The sequence below is a fragment of the Aphelocoma coerulescens genome, chromosome 2, assembly GCF_041296385.1.
Source record: "Aphelocoma coerulescens isolate FSJ_1873_10779 chromosome 2, UR_Acoe_1.0, whole genome shotgun sequence".
NCBI lineage: Eukaryota > Metazoa > Chordata > Aves > Passeriformes > Corvidae > Aphelocoma > Aphelocoma coerulescens.
The window spans coordinates 100030029-100047690 of record NC_091015.1 but is presented as its reverse complement, the minus strand read 5'-3'; the positions used below and the strand labels follow the sequence as shown (position 1 = coordinate 100047690).

At 37.5% G+C, this 17662-nt stretch overlaps 1 protein-coding gene across 2 annotated transcripts in view; it reads left to right on the top strand.

The window, feature by feature from the left end:
• TMEM245 (transmembrane protein 245) overlaps positions 1-17662 on the top strand; it is a 79360-nt gene that overhangs the window by 1116 nt on the left and 60582 nt on the right. For both annotated transcript variants that reach the window (XM_069004151.1, XM_069004152.1), the window contains exons 2-5: positions 9145-9262; positions 10452-10553; positions 11454-11561; positions 16572-16793. In XM_069004151.1, the coding sequence (XP_068860252.1) occupies positions 9145-9262; positions 10452-10553; positions 11454-11561; positions 16572-16793 (550 nt within the window). The remainder of the gene's footprint in view (positions 1-9144; positions 9263-10451; positions 10554-11453; positions 11562-16571; positions 16794-17662) is intronic.

Here is a 17662-nt window from a genome sequence, read left to right as displayed (position 1 = left end):
GTTAAAAGTTCTGGCAGAAGTCTTTTACACTTTGTTAGTTAAAATTGAAAATACAAAAAATACTACATATCAGAAGCAGACAGATATGTGAAAGATCAGAAGATTGGCAAGTTGTACTCTCCTTAAATACTGATGTACAACTGGTGTACTCAGATCTCTTAGTGTCAAAGACTTTTCAAAAGCTGCTCTATTTTTTTTAACAATCAAAGTATGCCCTTTCCCTGGGTAACAGTGTTCCTGAATGGACTGACAGAGAATATTTTGACACACTGCCTGTAGTGTGAATAGAATAGACAGGAGAATGTGTTTAGTCTCTTCAAAGTAAACAGTGGAGGAAAAGATATTCTTGACTTCATTTGGTGCTGGAAGATGTCAGAGGACATCTGTTTTGTCCTCAGAAGTATAGTTAGGACTGAGTAGACAGAGATACATTCTCACTTTATAAAGAGGCAAGATACTAGCATGTTTACTTTCAGCAGAGTAGTGGCAGAACTAAAGCATGACCTCGTACTGGGGGGAAGCTTTGACTTGTTGCCATACAATTTACTTGATAAGCTTTTCTTTTGCACTGACCTCTCTGTTTCATTTTTAACAAATCGATAATATTGCTACACTAACTGGCCTGGCTAAGTTCAGGCTTTTATTAAAACTTTGTTAATTAAACCACACTTACACTGCGTAAATATAGGAGTACTGAAGGAAGCTGCACTTTCTTAACCTCATAACTATGGTTGTAATGCACTGCTGGATGTCTGTGCATGTAACTTTGTTTAGCAGTCCCTGATCCTTCTGGTTGGCACTGGTGTTTCTGATTTAACTCTTGTGTTCATTGAACTGCTGTAATATTTTAGCTGCACAAAAGATAGTAAGCTCCCAGAACTCTTCAGACTTGAGATCTTGGGAAGATTTTGGGTCTTTGTCAAGGTAACTGATCACAGACTTCCTTAAGCAAACCAGTTGCTTTATAAGCAAGCTTTCTGTCTCTCTTTCTGGGGTCTTACAGGAGAAAAAAACTGTGGGCTTTCCTTTGTAAATGACTGCAACTCGGTCTGGCATGATCTGTATGCTTTGCAGTGTTTTCCTAGCCCTGCTTTTTGAATTTTGATGTTACTTGATGCGTATTATCTCAGCGCTGTAGCAGGATAATTTAATTTTATCCATGCTGTTGAGGAGCCCTGAGCTGGATCAGTTAATAGTATCAGCTTTAACTTCAGTTAAGCACTTCAAAGCCCTTTAATTGCCATGTCATGTTGCAGGACTGTTTGCATGCATGTGTTGTGCTTGTTAGCTGCACAGGAATTCTGGATATTGCGGGTTGGTTTCTCCATTGTACTGGTCTTCTCTGGGCTCTGAATCCTCCACGGTTCCTTCTGTATGCACAATTGTCTTCTCCCTTTCTGATCCCTCTGCTGTACTAGAGAAGTGAGTGGATGCCTATCATTAGAACTATGGGGATTTGGAATACTAATTTGGTATTCTGTAACTAAAGGTATTTTTATGATGTCTATTAGGCCATGATACTGAGACAGAAATTCTCCTCTTAAGTTCCAGAAAAAAAAGTTCTTCAAATGCAGCAACTGTGTGTGACAATGACATGGTAAGGTGTATCTTGGCACCAGTATGTTAAAGAGCTTTCTTGTCCTGTGGTCCTCAAATTTGGCAAAGCCATTCATGACGTTGATGAGTGAAGATTCAGAAGTGCCTGTGTTCCTGCCCAAGGTTCTTAAGTCACATTTGCAGTACAGGAACTTGCAACCCTAGGTACCTCCATCACTGGATTGTTGATAGCTGATTGCAAAACACTGCATTTGAAGAACAAATTCAAGATCTTAGGCTAGTCTACAAGCATCATGCTTCCACGGTCTCCTTTTCTTTCCCTTCAGGCTTTATAATCTTTGAAGAAGCTTGCTCAGGCAATGTAGTTGGCTGCTGGGCCTTAAATCTAGGGGCTGGTTAAAAATTCCAGATGAGTTACTTGTTCTGACTCTAGCCTTCTCCGGGTTATTTTCAGAATTCTTAAGCAGAGGGCCCTGCACAAACTGCAGTTTCATTTACTAGGGAAAGGGAATGTTTTTCTCTATCTTTTTTTTCTTGGAAAGGGTGGGAGTTTGTCCCATAGTGCAGTGAATATAGCCCTACACGCTTTTGTGCTGCAGCAATTTCAGTAGTTTTGTCAGAAGTATGCCTGTGTCCAGCACTGTATCTAAAACCCAAATCCTTTTGCTTTGTGGCAAGAGTTCAAACTACTTTGGGCTGACATTTTACCCTTGGGTTAATATACATCTAATGCCAGCTATTCATTATATTTTCTTCTTTTTTTAGAAGAAGAATTCACATGCTACTTATTTATTTGGAAAATGGATAGTTTGTAGATCCCAGCAGATGTGAAGAATTACACAGCTGCTCTGTGTTGGCTCTGAGGTTCATCTTAGTAAATTAAATTTGATGTAATCATAATGAGCAGAATTCTCTGTAATGAACTTGATTACAGGGCTGTCAAAATCTTTCTCTGCTGGCCAGTCTTTCTTCCTTGGTTTGTCACAAGTTATTGGTCAGGCTCACAACTGTGTACTCACATGCATTTGTCACTGTATTTTTATATCTCTGACTGTACTAGGTACAGCTCGTGTTGTTTTGGGGGTTTCAATGCAGTTAGAGGACTTAACCTTACCAGGGTGCTGGGCAAATTTGGAAATGCCATTGCTGTGTCTGCTGTATTGGAATATTGTCAGAGTATGTGTTAGCTGTTTTGGCTGGTGGACTGTCTGCTCCCCACCAGGGATTCTGCGAAAGACATCCACCAGGGAAGCCTCCATTTGTGTTGGCACACTAAATGTCAGCAGTTCCCCAAGAAGCCCTTGCAGAGTGAAATTCTCCAAGTGGGCTTCCTGGCAAACGCTTTGGGTCCCATGCTCTGAGATGTTTGGCTTCCACAGCCCTATTGAATATCACCTGTGGGGGCAAAAAAGCATCTACATTTTGTCAAGTTCACCTGATGGGGCAATTTCTCTTCTAGTAAGGAAAAGGACACAGTTCTGATTTTTGATGTGCAGGTGATTTCTATTTTTTTGAGGGTTTAGGGTGGGTGGGCTTTTTTTCCTTCCCTTTCTTCTTAAAGTAGGCTTTCAGGTTTCTAAAACCTGCCCACCATAACCCCCCCCCCCCAAAAAAAAAAAAACAACACCCAAAACAAAAAAACACCTGTAAAAACTCTGAAGTATTTTTTCTGCTGTTTATAATCCTTCATTATTATGGCATCTTGGCTTAAAAATCATACAGTGCTTATAAATCATACAGCCAAGTACTGTCTGTAAACACTTCTTACCAAAACCACAGTTTTTGGTTTGTTTTCACAACTTTTCTTGGTAGAGATAAACTGTGTAGAGACCACACGTGGCCTACTTAAAAACAAGATGGGAGAGAGGCAGGGAAAGTCTGTGATGTTGATAGTGTTTTCTTTTCTACTGTTGTTTTTCTCTTCCACACCCACCCTCAGTTTTGGAAGAGCCTGCAGTGAGATACCTTTCTTGGAGAGGTTGAGGAGCTTGTTCTGATTTATATGCAGGAACTACAGCCTTGAAGCTGGCACTAGACTAAAGCCTATTGATATATGCTACATAATATTAGTTATTTATTGGTATTTATATGTATTGGTTGACCACAATGATGTTTCTTTTTCTACCACCTCTGGAAGGAATGATCATTATGGAACTGTCCAGCAAAATTTTAACAGTGCTCTATATAATAAAAGAAGAAGGTGAAGAAATTGTGTGTGTTGAGGAGCCGTCTCTTGAAAACATGTCACCATGAAGTGTTTCAGAGGAGTGGTGCTCTGTCTGCAGGGAAAGAATTTGGTGTGCTCTTTCTTTTTGCAAGAGAATCTTGCTAAGTTTGATTTCTGAATAGCATTTTTATTGCGAGTTTCTTGTATGTAGCTTTTGTATTGAGACAGGAAAAGTGAACTAAAGGAGAAGTATTCTCAATATCCATTGTTGCAGTTTTCTGGATATCCTACATTTAATGTTTTTTTTCTTAAATTCAGTGTAGGAAATGTTGCAGGACACATTGAAAATAATTTTTAACCCATGTGTGGCAGCATTGATTTTGATGGTCTGTTCCCCCCACCCCAGGGTTCTAGTTATAAGTTCATACTTTCGTGCCTTCAAAAAGAGGTGGTCTCACTAAACACCATGTTTCTTTTTCATGTACTTTAGTAGTCTGTATGTTTTAATGCCAGAAACATGAACACGAATATATGTCACATTTGGGGGTTCTAGGAGAAACAGAATGGGTGCACTGTTCTAGTCCTTTGAACTTGGGAGAAGGAATAACTTACTTGTGTTCACTTAGAACCTGCTTTAGTTAAATGAAGGCCTCCTTAGTGAAGGGAGGAGGTGGTTGTCTTTGCTCTGAGGTGAACAATAGTCTTATAATAACGTGTGATTAGTTGAAGTTTGGGTATTTTCTTATGTGTTTGACAAAGGCTGGCTCCATGCTAAAGGGCAGGCAGTTACATGTTCTTATTCTGCCAGACTCTGCGCATCATGGGATGCTTCCTCTTGTGTACTAGGGAAAATGCACTAAAGCTACATTAAATTAATTTTGGTTCTGGAAACTGGAGTCAAAATGACATTTTTATAATTTGTTACCTGCCTCCTTATTATTTTTTGTACTGTTTAGAAAACCATTTTCAAATGAACAGGCAATTAGAGAAAACGCTGTGGTATTTTCGAAGGCAAACACAGTTTGGCTCTTACCAGTGCATTCAATGCCTTGTGTCACTTCATTTTTCAAGTCCAGCACTCTTCTGCTCAGCTGCTGTGGTAGGTTTGTTTTTCTTTGTCAGTCTGCATCACTGCTGAGGAGGAAGATGTAGAAATAGTGAACTGGTGTCATAAGATCACTTCCTTCACATCTCTGTTCTGCAGCACTGTTTTAAAAGGTTGTAAAAGTGCTGTGTTAATGCTTAGTCAATATTTTTAATGATTTTCTGTTTTAAGAAAAACTAATGAAAATCGCTATTCCCAAATGAAAATTTTGTTTTAAGATATTAAAGGGAAGTGATGAGGTAGTTCAGCCTTTTTTCTTTTTTTTTTTTTCAAAACACTGAAACAAACTGGAAAATAGAAAGCAATTTGAATTAGATCTGTAGTTTCATCAAACAGTTTTAAATTTAAAGCTCAATTAACATCCCCCCAAACAAATCAAAACATAAACAGAACTCTGAAAAACCTTGCTGTATGATTTCCAAGTGGGAAAGAGCAGCCTGGGAAAAAAAAAATCATTTCAAAATGGCCAAGGGAGAGGGTAGAGCTACAAATTAAAAAGGAAGGAATTCAAACACTCCATTTTGTAGGTGCTGACTTGCTAAAAACTGAAAAATATTGGCAGGTTGGCAGGGCGTACATCAAAAGAAGTAACTGCTGGTTCATCTTCTCAGTGTTCACTGTTGTGTTTACTTGTGGGGTGGTTCATAGAATCCCAGAATATCCTGAATTGGAAGAGACCCAGAATGATCACTGAAATCCCACTCCTGGCCCCTGCACAAGACCACCCCAAGAGTCACACCATGTGCCTGAGAAGGCACGTGAAGGAGGTGGGAAATGTTTGCTGCTGGATGTAGAGTTGTTGGGGCAACATTCCAAGGAAGACTAAATCATTCCAACAGCTTTGCTGTCTTTTACAGTGGGAAGCTGTTCTTGCTTATCCCACTTCTGACATATGCTTAGGTTGCCCTGTTGTTGGTGCCTGTTCTATTTCTGTGAGCCTGTTTTGCTATAACTGAATTACAGGTGGGTTTTTATGAGCTTGAGCTGGCTGGAGGAGTGTTGAAGCTGTTTTGTGCAGAAGAGGTGGGACTGCCCAGCTGGCAGTAGGAGACAAGGGATTGGCACTTTCAGTAGCAGTGAGTTACTGAATGCTCTCATCTGCAAAACCTTCCCCTTAGAGGTTAACTTGTTGATCAGAAAAAAGGGAGGGAACCGTGTAAATAAGGAATTTTACTCTCCAGTATCAGTCAATATAAATGTTGTGAGAAGTTGAGTAGTGAGAGTTTTTTCTTGAAAAATAAGGCCAAAGCCAAAAGAATGGCTCAGATTTTCAAATCCTTCAACTCTAACAGGAAGGGGAAATAAACTTTCAGTAATGCTGCTGATAGTTCATGCTGATAAATCCTAGACTTTCCAAAACTGAAACTTCAAAGAAAAATCACTGAAGCAGATGCTTGAATTTAGCATAAAAGCTGCATCTTTCTATGGTGTAATTTTGTTTCCAGTTGGCAATTTTAAGAGAACTGAAGCCCTTCATAGTTGCCTTAGATGTCTCAAAATCTGCCTCTTAAATTTACCAATTCAACACAGAAATGGATGTTAAAAATCAAAAAAGTTACACTGCAGTCTTAGAGCTATTTATTCAGAGAAGCAGGCAGTTTTACATGTCTAAAGGCAAAGCAACACTTGGTTCAGTTTGTGAGAGATGCTACAAAATGCAGAGGATGTGAAAAAAGTTTTTGCTGTCTGTTAAGACAACAAAGATAGGTGAAGGAAGGAGAAGGGCAGCTTGCAGGATTAAACTATCCCAAAGTTGTGATACACGGAAGTTGTTCATGTCTGTAAATAATAGTTGTGATTGAGGAGTGATTTAAAATCTCAGAGTACATGGTGAAAGCTAGGCATCTGCTGCTAACTTCAGCTTGATAAATAGTTTATGATAGCTAATGCATTCTGCAAAATCTGAAGTGTATGTATTAGTTACCTGGTTAGCTGCATGCTCTTAGAAATCAAATTTATAGGCATTTTGGCTCAGCATGGAATCTTACCAATTACAGTTTCAGTGCAAGAATTGCAGTAGTTTAATTTTAGTGAAAGTAGGCAGTATCTTTCATTCTTTGTTTCAATTATGTCAGTTCTTGAGAATGACATATAATAGTCATTTATAGAGGCTATTAATATTCTCCATGCTTTTCCAGCCAAAACCTTTGGAGACCATCCAAAAAAACAGTGGGGAGGATTATGTAACATGCTTTTAAAGGGTTAAGAAAAAAGAGAAAGTATGCTATTGCCAAGTTAGTGTGGGATGAAATCCCAGTCCATGTCAGTTTAAGTTAATTTGCTTTGTCAGTTGCTTTCAGCAATGAACTGTTGGAAGTAGGCTACCCTAGTTCCTGTGCAGCAGTTCTTGCAGCATAGGGATGTGCTTGGCCATTATGTTAACCAGTGAAGAGCTGAATATTCCATGGTACCGCAGAAACTGAACTTCTTGCACCAGTCAGTTGACTACATAGTTCTTCTTACAGGGCTTCAGAAAGGTTATTGTTTGATCTCTGAAACAGGGTGACTGGTTTATTTTAAAGTAAGCTATTTCTCTCTATTCAATGGAAATAAGAAATTCTTATACTTGGGTGGTTTGCTAAGCTTTTAGGAATGAGAACTGATTAATTATTTTAACTTACAACACGAAAAAATTATTAAATACCTAAACCCTATAATGTTCAGCTACATGCATGGCTAAAAGCAGTGCAATGTGTTTTTCTGTGTTGGCTGTTAAACACAGGCTTATACCCTGTTAGTCTCCTACTTTTGGCTTGTTTTTAAACAGAAAGTTTAAATTACTGAACGTACTGAGTCTCCTGTTTGTAATTTATCATTAATTTCAAAGCTAAAGAGAAAATCAGCTCGGAACTGGAACGTTTATCATATAAAGATGCTGTGTGGCTGATGTTAGGGAGTAGGATAGTATCTTTGTGATGAGGTCTCTTGCAGTTACAGCTGTGCTGTGAAGTGCCTTATGAGGGAATTTATGTTTCAAACCTATGCTTTTAAAGGACTGCCACTGTGCATTTCTGGTAAAAATTCGTGTTTGTTTGTTTATGACTTTACTCTTGATGTCCATGGGTTGTGTTAGTTTTGGGCATCTGTCTTGTGTCCCCACTTGGCCCATAAGCATGATGCAGCTTCGTTGATGCAAAACTAGGGATGAGTGAAAAGTTGGAGATCTGCTTAGATGAGAAATAGTAGTGTGCAAAGGTTATATCTTTGTTCACATATCTTAAGTGGTTTTAAATTACCTTGCATATCCAATCGTTCCCTCTGAAGTTATCAAGGACCATCACTCGCTGCTTGTCTGCTCAGTTCAGTACAGCTAAGATTGCCTCTCCACCAGTTAGATACGTGGCAGTAGTCACACAAACCTGCTTTTCACAGGGACTGTTGCCTCTTCAGCATGAATTGTATAGTGCAGAGTAAAGAGGTGAAAACTCTTGTGGTGTGTTCTGCCTAATTACTTGTTCCATGTCTCTGCTGTGCATTCTTTCTTCTTACAGTGATGTCTGATTCAGCAAATGCTCTTAATAGAAATTCTGTTAAAACTTTATTGAGATTTATGGATTTATAAGTGTAAATTTGTAGGTGTACTTAACTGGTAATGGATAGGTAATGCTTATTCTATTTGAGCCAAAAATGTCTTTAGTTATTTGAGAATGCAACACTGAGTTTTAATTTTTACAGGTGTTCATAGTTCTTTTATTTCATATCTTCTCCTGAGTAGCAACTTTTCACCTCCTGTTGCCTCTTCTGGTTTCTGCTTCCTTCTTTCTTTTCAGCGTTTTCAAGTTCAAGTTGATCATCTCAAGATTCTTAATTCCAAATCTGTGTTGTGATTTATCTGATGAGTGAAGTTGTAGAAGGCAGTTAGAAGCAGCAAACCCAAGTTGTCACTGATAACTTCCTGTCTCCTTGGTTTCTTTAGTTAAAAAAATTTAAAAATTACATGTCACACGTCTTATAAAGGTATCTCTGTTTTGTGGACCAACACCACTGAGGAACAGCAGTTTTTGTTGTGCTTCCTAATGGCTTCTTTGGCTTAAACCTCCTTTTTGTCTCTTTGGACTGAAACAAGGAGCTGGCAAATTGCTCCATGCTGGAATGAGTGCTGCTGTGCTGGCCAGCTCTGTCTCCCTGTGGCCACACAGGTGCTGCTGATGAACTCATGTAATTAATTGAAATGTGGGCTTCTTAAAGACTTAGAAGCTGACTTCAGATCTCTCTCTGTGGCAGTTATGGGTATGTGTATGAACATGCATACACAAGTACAAATAGCTCTCTTTTGATGTATGTATACATACCTATGTATATCTTTTTCTTAAAGATATGGACATTGGTAGTTGGTTACCTGCTGATGGTTTCATTCAAGTGGAATATAAGCACTGAACGTTACTTAAAAGCAGTCTCTGTTCCTGTCTGGATTATGCTGCTCTTTCACTTAGGTGAGTAACAAGAAGTTATTGTTCTGATAACTGTGGGTTCTGTCAACGAAGCTCCTCACTTGCTCTTCTGCTACATCTGTAAAATAGAGTCTTAGCTGAAATGCAGACTGTTTTGTCTGCTCAGTAATTCTGGCTGCATGTGTCCAGAAGGGAGCATTTGAGTAGGGAATGGGAAGGCATCAAGATGCTGAGCAATGTGTCTTCCAGTCCTCGTGCCTAGTTTGTACTTCCCACGGCTTTCCCTTATTTGAGGCACAGACTAGGTACTGCTTGGCAGTGAGGAAGGGCTGGGGGCACATGAGGCTGGCTTTAGACTTTCACTTGTGATATTTTATTGGAAGCCTGACATTAACCAAGGCTGAAGCTGTAAAATGCATTTAATAGTAGTAATAGAAGCAAAAAAAGACATTTCTATCAGTAGTCAACAATCATGTCAGGATGATATCACTGGTATAAAATACATTTGCCAGTAATCTATATAATCTGTTTCTATAAATATAAGATTATAGTAATCTTTTAGACTTTAAATGTTACACATTTAATATAACAGATTATCATCTTATGTTCTCATATCAGAGTTTATGGTGGAAGTATCATGTGATTAATAGAAGACTACCATGATAGAAGGTTTCACAGTGTACTTAATGACTTACTTTACTTTAGCAGCAGGTTTCAGGAGTTCTTCTGACCATGTGGGGATGCTTTCCTGAGGTTTAAGCTATATGTAGTGGCTTCGCATTTGCTTAAATTTTGACAGTTTTGTATTTGCTGGAAGTACAGGCTGAATAGGCAAAATGCAAGAAAAATCCCATTCTGTGGAGATCTAATGTAAATACACATTTTTTGGGGGAACATGACTTTCCTCTGATATCTAAAATATTTTAATTTTGTGTGTATTTTCATGTGATTTTGAATGTTGTTTATAAAATTGTTCTCTATATCAACATAAAGTCACTGAAGTTAGGAACAGTCACAACTTGATTTGCTCATTGAGAAACTTCTTCATGTTTATTTTCTATTCTTCCTTTTCTTTAATGTAGAAAGCCTATTTGTTTTATGACTTGTTTTATGACTTCTTTGTCTTTTGGGTTGATATGCTGACTGTCTTGGTTTTGCTAAATGTAGAGTTTATTAATGGTGTCATTTTTCTTGTAATAAAAAAAAAAAATCCCAACACTGTATCTTTCAGCTTCTGTGGCAGGTTCCTGGAGAATTCCTGTATTTCTGGTTATAGTTGTTCTGATGACAGTAGGCATGTTGCATGAACAGCAGAATGGAAAGGAGTCTTCTGGTAAGGAAAAGTCACTGTTTCTTTTATTGTTAGAGGCAAAAATTCACTGAAGTCACATGAAATTATCTGGACTATATCCCTGTAAATTCAGTAGCATATGGATTGGCAGAATTTACTATAGGATGTTTAGTGTGTTTCAAAGTGGTTTACTCATGCTGAAGTGAATCTTGGATTCTTTACAGAAAATGATTGCAATGGACTGATGTTTCTTTTCCTTGTCAAAGTAGCGACTCATTATGAAGCCAAATTCCTTGAGTTTATAGATTTCAATATGTAGTTCTAGGCATGACAGTAGCCCAGGGCATTTGAAATCAGAGGCCGATTTTGAAAGAAATGAGCAATACAGGTTTAGTAGCTCCTATAATACTGAGTATGAGAGAAATGGAGACAACTCCATCTAGCAAGTTTCCTATATCCAGTCATTTGTTTTTAAAATAGTTTCTTAAAAATATGTTTTGTGTTTAGATTTTGAGAAGAATAGGTTTTTCCTGTTGCAAGCCAGTTTTGAAAAAAGCAAAGGCATAGTGTTTCTGATGAAGGAAACTTTTTTCCTGTCTTGCAGTTTTAGTTGGTTAGTAAAGTTGATTAACTGGTATAAAAATTTGTTTAATAATCAGACTGCCTGCAACTATGAATGTCTTGGTTGGTAGCAGTTCATTACCAAGAAAAGCACTGAGCAAATAACTGGTTTTGAGTTTTGGCTGCAGGTGTATTGTAATACTAAAATTAATAGCACTCATTCCTGTTTGATCACACTGACTACATATAATACATACTAAAAACTGACAGTGTCTAGCCATATAATTTCTGCTTCCTGACAGCTCCAGTGGGTATCTAACCAAATAAAACATTTTAAGACTTATGCTTTTTGTTACTTACATGCACGTATGTATTTTACAGGGGCAGAGCTTCCTGGTCAGATGATTTCCATTGCTGCTTCAACAATTGCCATGGCAATTTCAATGACAGAAGATGAGTCCAATAATGAACATTCCTCCCAACCCTCAGGTGACTGAATACTCTGTAAGAAACATTTGAATTTGCTTTAAAGGCATGTAACTGGAGGGAATTCAGAAAAAAATTTCAAAATAGTCCATAACCTCTTCATTCTGTCCAAAATAGTGTCCAAATTGTGGATCAGGTTTATCTGTTTTAAAAAAACTGTCAGGAAGATGCTAGTATAAAAGCTGTCTAGCAAAGGATAGGTTATGTGGCTGGCTGTACATTTTGAAGGCCTGACTAGAAGGATTTATTATGGTTTTGGGTTGTTTGTTTAGAATGAAGGTGTGATTTTTTTTTCCTCTTATTTTCCTAGCCTTTTGATTTGTTGGCAGTTACATGTTATATAACTGGATTTCTGGACCAGATACAGACAGACTGAAGGAATTTTTGTGTGCATTGCAATGAGAAAAAACCCCTACTTTAACTATGACATGCAAAGTTCTTCCTATAGTGGGTTTACTTGACTTTGTAGCTTGAGTCCCATGATACTTTCATTTGGAATAACACAACTGGCTTAAAAGAGTTGAAGGAAAGTGTTTCGCTGTGCATCACTGATTTTAAACCTTACCATGATTTCTTTGGGTAGGTCTTTGATGAAACATGATACTAGAAAGTTAAACTGTTATTGAGATCTCTGGAAATTGAAGTTTCATCCATTTCTGCAGGTAGACCAAAAAGATCATTCGACTTGACAGAATGTGAACTTCCCAAACTTAATTTTTAATTCTTAAAAAAGCAGCTTTGGACAGCTTGCTCTTATCTTTTTTTTTTTTTCCCTACATTTTACATGATTAACATCAATATAAACATAGAAGCCTATGGAAGTATGTCCTGAAATTGGAGATCAGAGCATCCTGGTGACAGTTCTCTTGTATTTCTGTGTCTAATCTTTAATTTTTTTAATTAGATGATTTTTTTTGAACTGAATTTTGAAATCTGGAAAAGCAACAGATGCCCACAAATGGGCTATATAAGTGGTTGTGTTATTTTGTTGCTGTTTTTTTTTAACTTACCAGTTCTTATTTTTCCACTTCTTTAAGACAGTTTCCCTTCTGTTTTCAAGAAGAGAAAACTACAGCAGTTTTTCAAGGGTGTCTTTTATATGTCTTTTATGGTTTTTTTGACTTACTTTCTTGAAACAGTAAACCAGATGAGGTTTTTTTTTTTTGTCTTGTGAATTCTGTTTTTGTTTTCCTTCACAGCAGAAAAAGAACAAACACGGAGTTTTCTTTTAACTCCTAACAACAGTTAAAATAATTTTCCAACAATCTGGCAAAAATTAGCATTCTGTTCTGCAATATATTAAGCATAATTTTGGCCATCTTTGGTTTGGATCTTTTGTGAATGGTGATGAAACATTCTTGTTCAGCAAAAGGTTTTACCTACAGGCTTAAGGACCTACAACTTTTTTGGTTTTCCTTATACTGTATTAAATCCATTACAGAACAATTAGGATTTAATTTGTTTCTTAAAAGACCATCAAGAGATATAAGCTTTGTTAATTTTTTGGCGTTTTTTGTGAACACTCATGTTTTTCTGTATTTTATTGTTCAATACTGGTATTCAGTACTGGGGACGAGGAGTTTAATGATACCAGTTCGGGTGGTCTAAGTGGTCCTTCCTGGTGTTCCAAGAGTTTCCAGTGTATACAGCAAAGAAGAAGTCTGCAATTTCTGAAGCAGATACCACTGCAGTACTTTGTAGGCAAGATTCAGTTGTCTTGTTGCCTTTGGATACGATAGGTACTGAAATCCTTAAATGTAGTCATGACTCTTAGGCTCGCTTTTGGCCTCACTTCTTTGTTTTCTTAGAAAAAAGCATAAGAAGTATTTTCCTCTTGAAATTACAGAAAGATGTGGTTCTTCATGAAGGAGTACCTTCATACCTTCAAGGCACCTCCTTCAGAACATACTTGTTGTGAAGACTTCTTCATTAATAGTAATAAAATCATTGTTTTCCTAACTGATGCCCTGCACAGAGGTACAGACACCTGCCTTTCTGTGTCTGTTACTGTTTCATTTTCTTCTCCTTGGGGAGGAGGATAATTCAAAATTCTGTGACAGCAAGAAATGGAGGTGACAGAGAACATATTGTGTAAGGAAAAGAACAGGTCTTAATTAGACTGGCTGGAAAATTTGCTTTTTTTGTTGTTGTTCAGAGAAGTAGCATACATTCTGATTTTGGTAGAATTCTTTACTGAGTGTTGTGCTAGCTGTTTAGACTGTCATACTTTCATTAGTTGGAAGGTAGAAAGGTGTTTTTCAGGTTTCATCTCTCAAAATATCATGAAGCACACTAAATGGGATTTTATAGAACCTGAAGTTACTCAAAATCACTGTACTGACAGTTCTTTTTTTCCTATTTGTGTTGACAAGGCACTCATGCCTTGGTTTGCAGAGCATGTCTTGCCAGCAGAAGGTGACTTCTTTCATTTGCAATTTTGGTAGTTTTCTGGGTGGATCAGCTTTGTGAACTGGCTTATGAGAGTTATCTGAATGGCAGTTCTGATGCAGGCCTGTGTTTGTCATGAGGAGAATACTGAGTCATTGGTAGTGACAATTTAGCTTTGCTAAAAGTGCTGCAGAACAGCATTCTGAAAAAGCTTTCTTGGCTTGGGATCCCCTAGGAGTTTTTCTTTCCTTTTTTTCCCTCCTTTTTTCCTTTTTTTTCCCTTTTTTTTTTTCTTTTTTTTTTCCCTTTTTTTACCCCCTCAGTTCTCTCCCATGTGATTTACATCCTGTGTACAGTCTGCTTACCGGGAAACTGTAAGAAATAAGGCTCTTTAATTGTTACTGCTCTCAACATTACTGTTGCTGTTGTTTAATTAAAGCTTCCTTCATTGCAAAAATGCATCAATCAAACTTTTCATTATGAAAAGAAGGAATGTTCCTTTTTATTTCATAAAGGCGACTCCTTTATGAAACTAAGGAGTTTTTCGGCAAAAAATGTTGAATAACTTTAATCTTAGGCATAGACTTCAGCTTATTATTCTGTTTTGGCTTTTAGTGCTTCTTTCTGTTTGATAAATATTTGAATTTCTGCTTGTTGTATTGTTACTTCTTATGTTGATTATATTAGTTTTGGAGCAAAACAGTAAGAAGTGTTGAATATATTGAAGGAGAAAATTCTTTATTACGAGTATACTGCTTTCAGATTTGTGTTCCTTTAGTGCATCCATTTGTTTCTGTTAGTACTCTTCTACTTTATTAAATATAGACTGAGAAGTACAGGGGGAATCATAGACCCTCTTCTATATGACAAAAAAGTCTTTTTAGGAAAATTTATTTTTACAGGTAACTTTTGCTTTCCCCTTAGGAAAAATTGAGTCTTTTTCTCCAAAATGTAGTTTGTATAGTTGGGCTGTCATCCCATTGAGATACACACTGATTTGCCAAGAACCTCCCCACCTGAAGCTTCTGCTGTGCTTAGCTGCTTGCAGAATTCCTTCTTTCAGGCTGTGTGTTGTAATTCCTTCATGAATATTCTGAAGTTCCACCAAATACATAACCAGCAATCAGCTGGTGGTTCTGTCATCATCCCAATGTCAATCCCAGTTGGGTGAATCAGTCAATTTACTTTGTTGTCTTAGTGTGGTGGGGGATGTGTTCATAAGCTGTACAAGTAGTTCCACTTACCTGGAGAACACCAGTGCAGATATCTGCAACAAAAGAGGAGTGTTCATCCGCTGTGAGGATGCAGTTTGTCACTTACTGCTGCTGTATGACAAATGAGCCTTGCCTTTTTGAACATTTTAGCTGTCATGCTTTAGGCTAGAAATGCCTTTAGTGACACACTGCAGCTAAAAACACGTGTGGAACATGAGTTGTTTGACTGCTGTGCATGTAGTATGTTGTAGTACAGTTTTTCTTCATGGGAGAAACTGTGTCTGTGATACAAGTCCAATGAAAGAGTTGTGCTCGTTATTTACCAACTGTGGTATGTACCAGCATAATAAATTGCCTTTTATTCTTCAGCACAGAGTAACTTTTCGAGTTTTCCTGTGTGTGCATTCCTCCCCTATGGCTGCAAACTTTTCTCAAGTAGTGGTGTGTGGGGAATGAGTGCATTTCGACACCAGCACAGAGCCTCAGTGAAAGTTAATACTGGTGTTTTCAGGGAGAGATTTTACATAGAGTGGCTGAAGATGGATTTTGTGTCATCCAGCAACTGAAAGATTAAATAGATAAATAAATTGCCATGGTCTGCCTTCAAGAATTTTAATTTGAACATAATATTTGTGCATGAAACGACTATTGTTTATGTGTAGGGTCTTTAACATGTCAGTTTGCATTTTTTAATTTAATTTCTTGTTTGCTAACTTATGAGTGAGAGACTGACAAAATTTGTTATCCACTAACTTGTGCTTGATGTTAATAATGTTTTGTTACACAGAGTAAGGAATTTAGGATGACAATGTGAGTGCTATGTTTGTGTTGTGAGCGTTCAGGAAAAGTAGCAGTAAGTTGTAAGATACAAGCTTTCTTTTTAATGTATACTCTATATTTTTTGTTGTTTAAATGAGCATTGAGCAATCTAAAATTCCTTTTTGAGTACTTAAATGCGCAAGTCAAAGATTTATTTTAAGACTTCAGATTTCTTTTAGAAGTTAATTATATTTTGCGTTTTTCATGGTTTTATGGTTCTTTGATAAAATGTATTTGGCTTGTAATTTACCTGCAGTGACTGAAGCCCTCTTAGAGGCTATAGGAACTTTTCTTCTCTCCTCCTCTCAGCATTGCTTGGCATGGTGTTGCAGAATGTGGGAGAGTTTACACAGCTCTGTTCTAGCTTTTCAAAATGCAGATCAATGCCTAGGCAGTTTCAGTCTTTTAGAGAAATTACAGAAAAAACCCCGACACCAAAGCAACAGAAACACAGCCTTCTGCTGCTGTCCCTCCCTTCACCCCCACCTTTCAAAAAAGAAAAAGGTAATTTGGGAACAGGGAACAGATTCTGTTTTGTGGTGAATATTAACGTGGTAATTTCTATTTCTTTGTTTGCATGTGTTTGTTTTAGGAGCAACAGAAGGTGATCAGCCTCCACCTCCACGTGCTTCATTATCTTCCACTTCCTCCTCTTCATCATCTTCTGCGAACAGACAAAGACCTGAGATTGGATCTTTTCTCAGAAAAAAGAAAACTAGTGATATTTACTTTGTTACTCTTGTGTGGGCCATTGTCATTGTTCAGATCTGGCTAAATTTTTGGATTGTGCAGCTATTGCCAGTGCCTTTTGCAGGTAATAATCCAATTGTTAGAAATGTTTGGCATCATGCTCAATAAAACAGGAGGAAAGGCTTGTAGGCTTGTATGAGTTTTAAATAGAAACTTTTTCAAGACTTGTTAAGACAAGATGAACTGTAGCTTCAAAAGGGAAGATTGATGTGTACTGTCTGTCACCATGTAGTGGACAACTCGTTAATTACTTTGTCTATTGACTATTATTGTAGTTACCTGAAACAATGTTGTGCCATACCTTACATAGTAAAAATACTTCTGGTTTAGAGCAGTTACTTTTTCTTCCTCTTGATGTCAATTCCTTCATATTTTTGCACCAATAAATGAAGAATATTTTAGCAGCTTTTCAGTAGTGAAGTAGAGCTCATGTTAACTTTTAATTTCTGTAAAAAATGGGTTGCTAGGCTCTGTGGACAAGTCACAAGATAAATTTGGTTCCAATTTTAGCTCTGAGGTTAATTAGCTTTATTGCTTCACATCTGCATACATCTGTTCTATATATTGAGGAAGAATTGGAGTAGTTATGATAGCTGTCAAAAGACATTAAGACTGGATGCCACTTTTTCCTGGACTCTTTTGGGGGAGTGAAAAGGAAAGATGGGAGGGAACATAGGATCTGAGCTCCTATGAATTGGGAGGCATTTCTTCCCATCCCCTTACTGTAAACAAAATGAGTTTTTCTAGTTTGCTTGGATTTTCTCTAAACTTCAGTTAAAATGCTAGTTTTTAGCATTTTTAAATGCATTTAGCACTTAAATGTAGCTTTTTTTTTTTTTTTACTAAGTGTGGTGGGTTGGCCCCAGCTAGTGGTCAAGTACCCACAAAGTCAGTCACTCTTCCAGTCTTTTAATGTGGGCTTATCCACAAGCT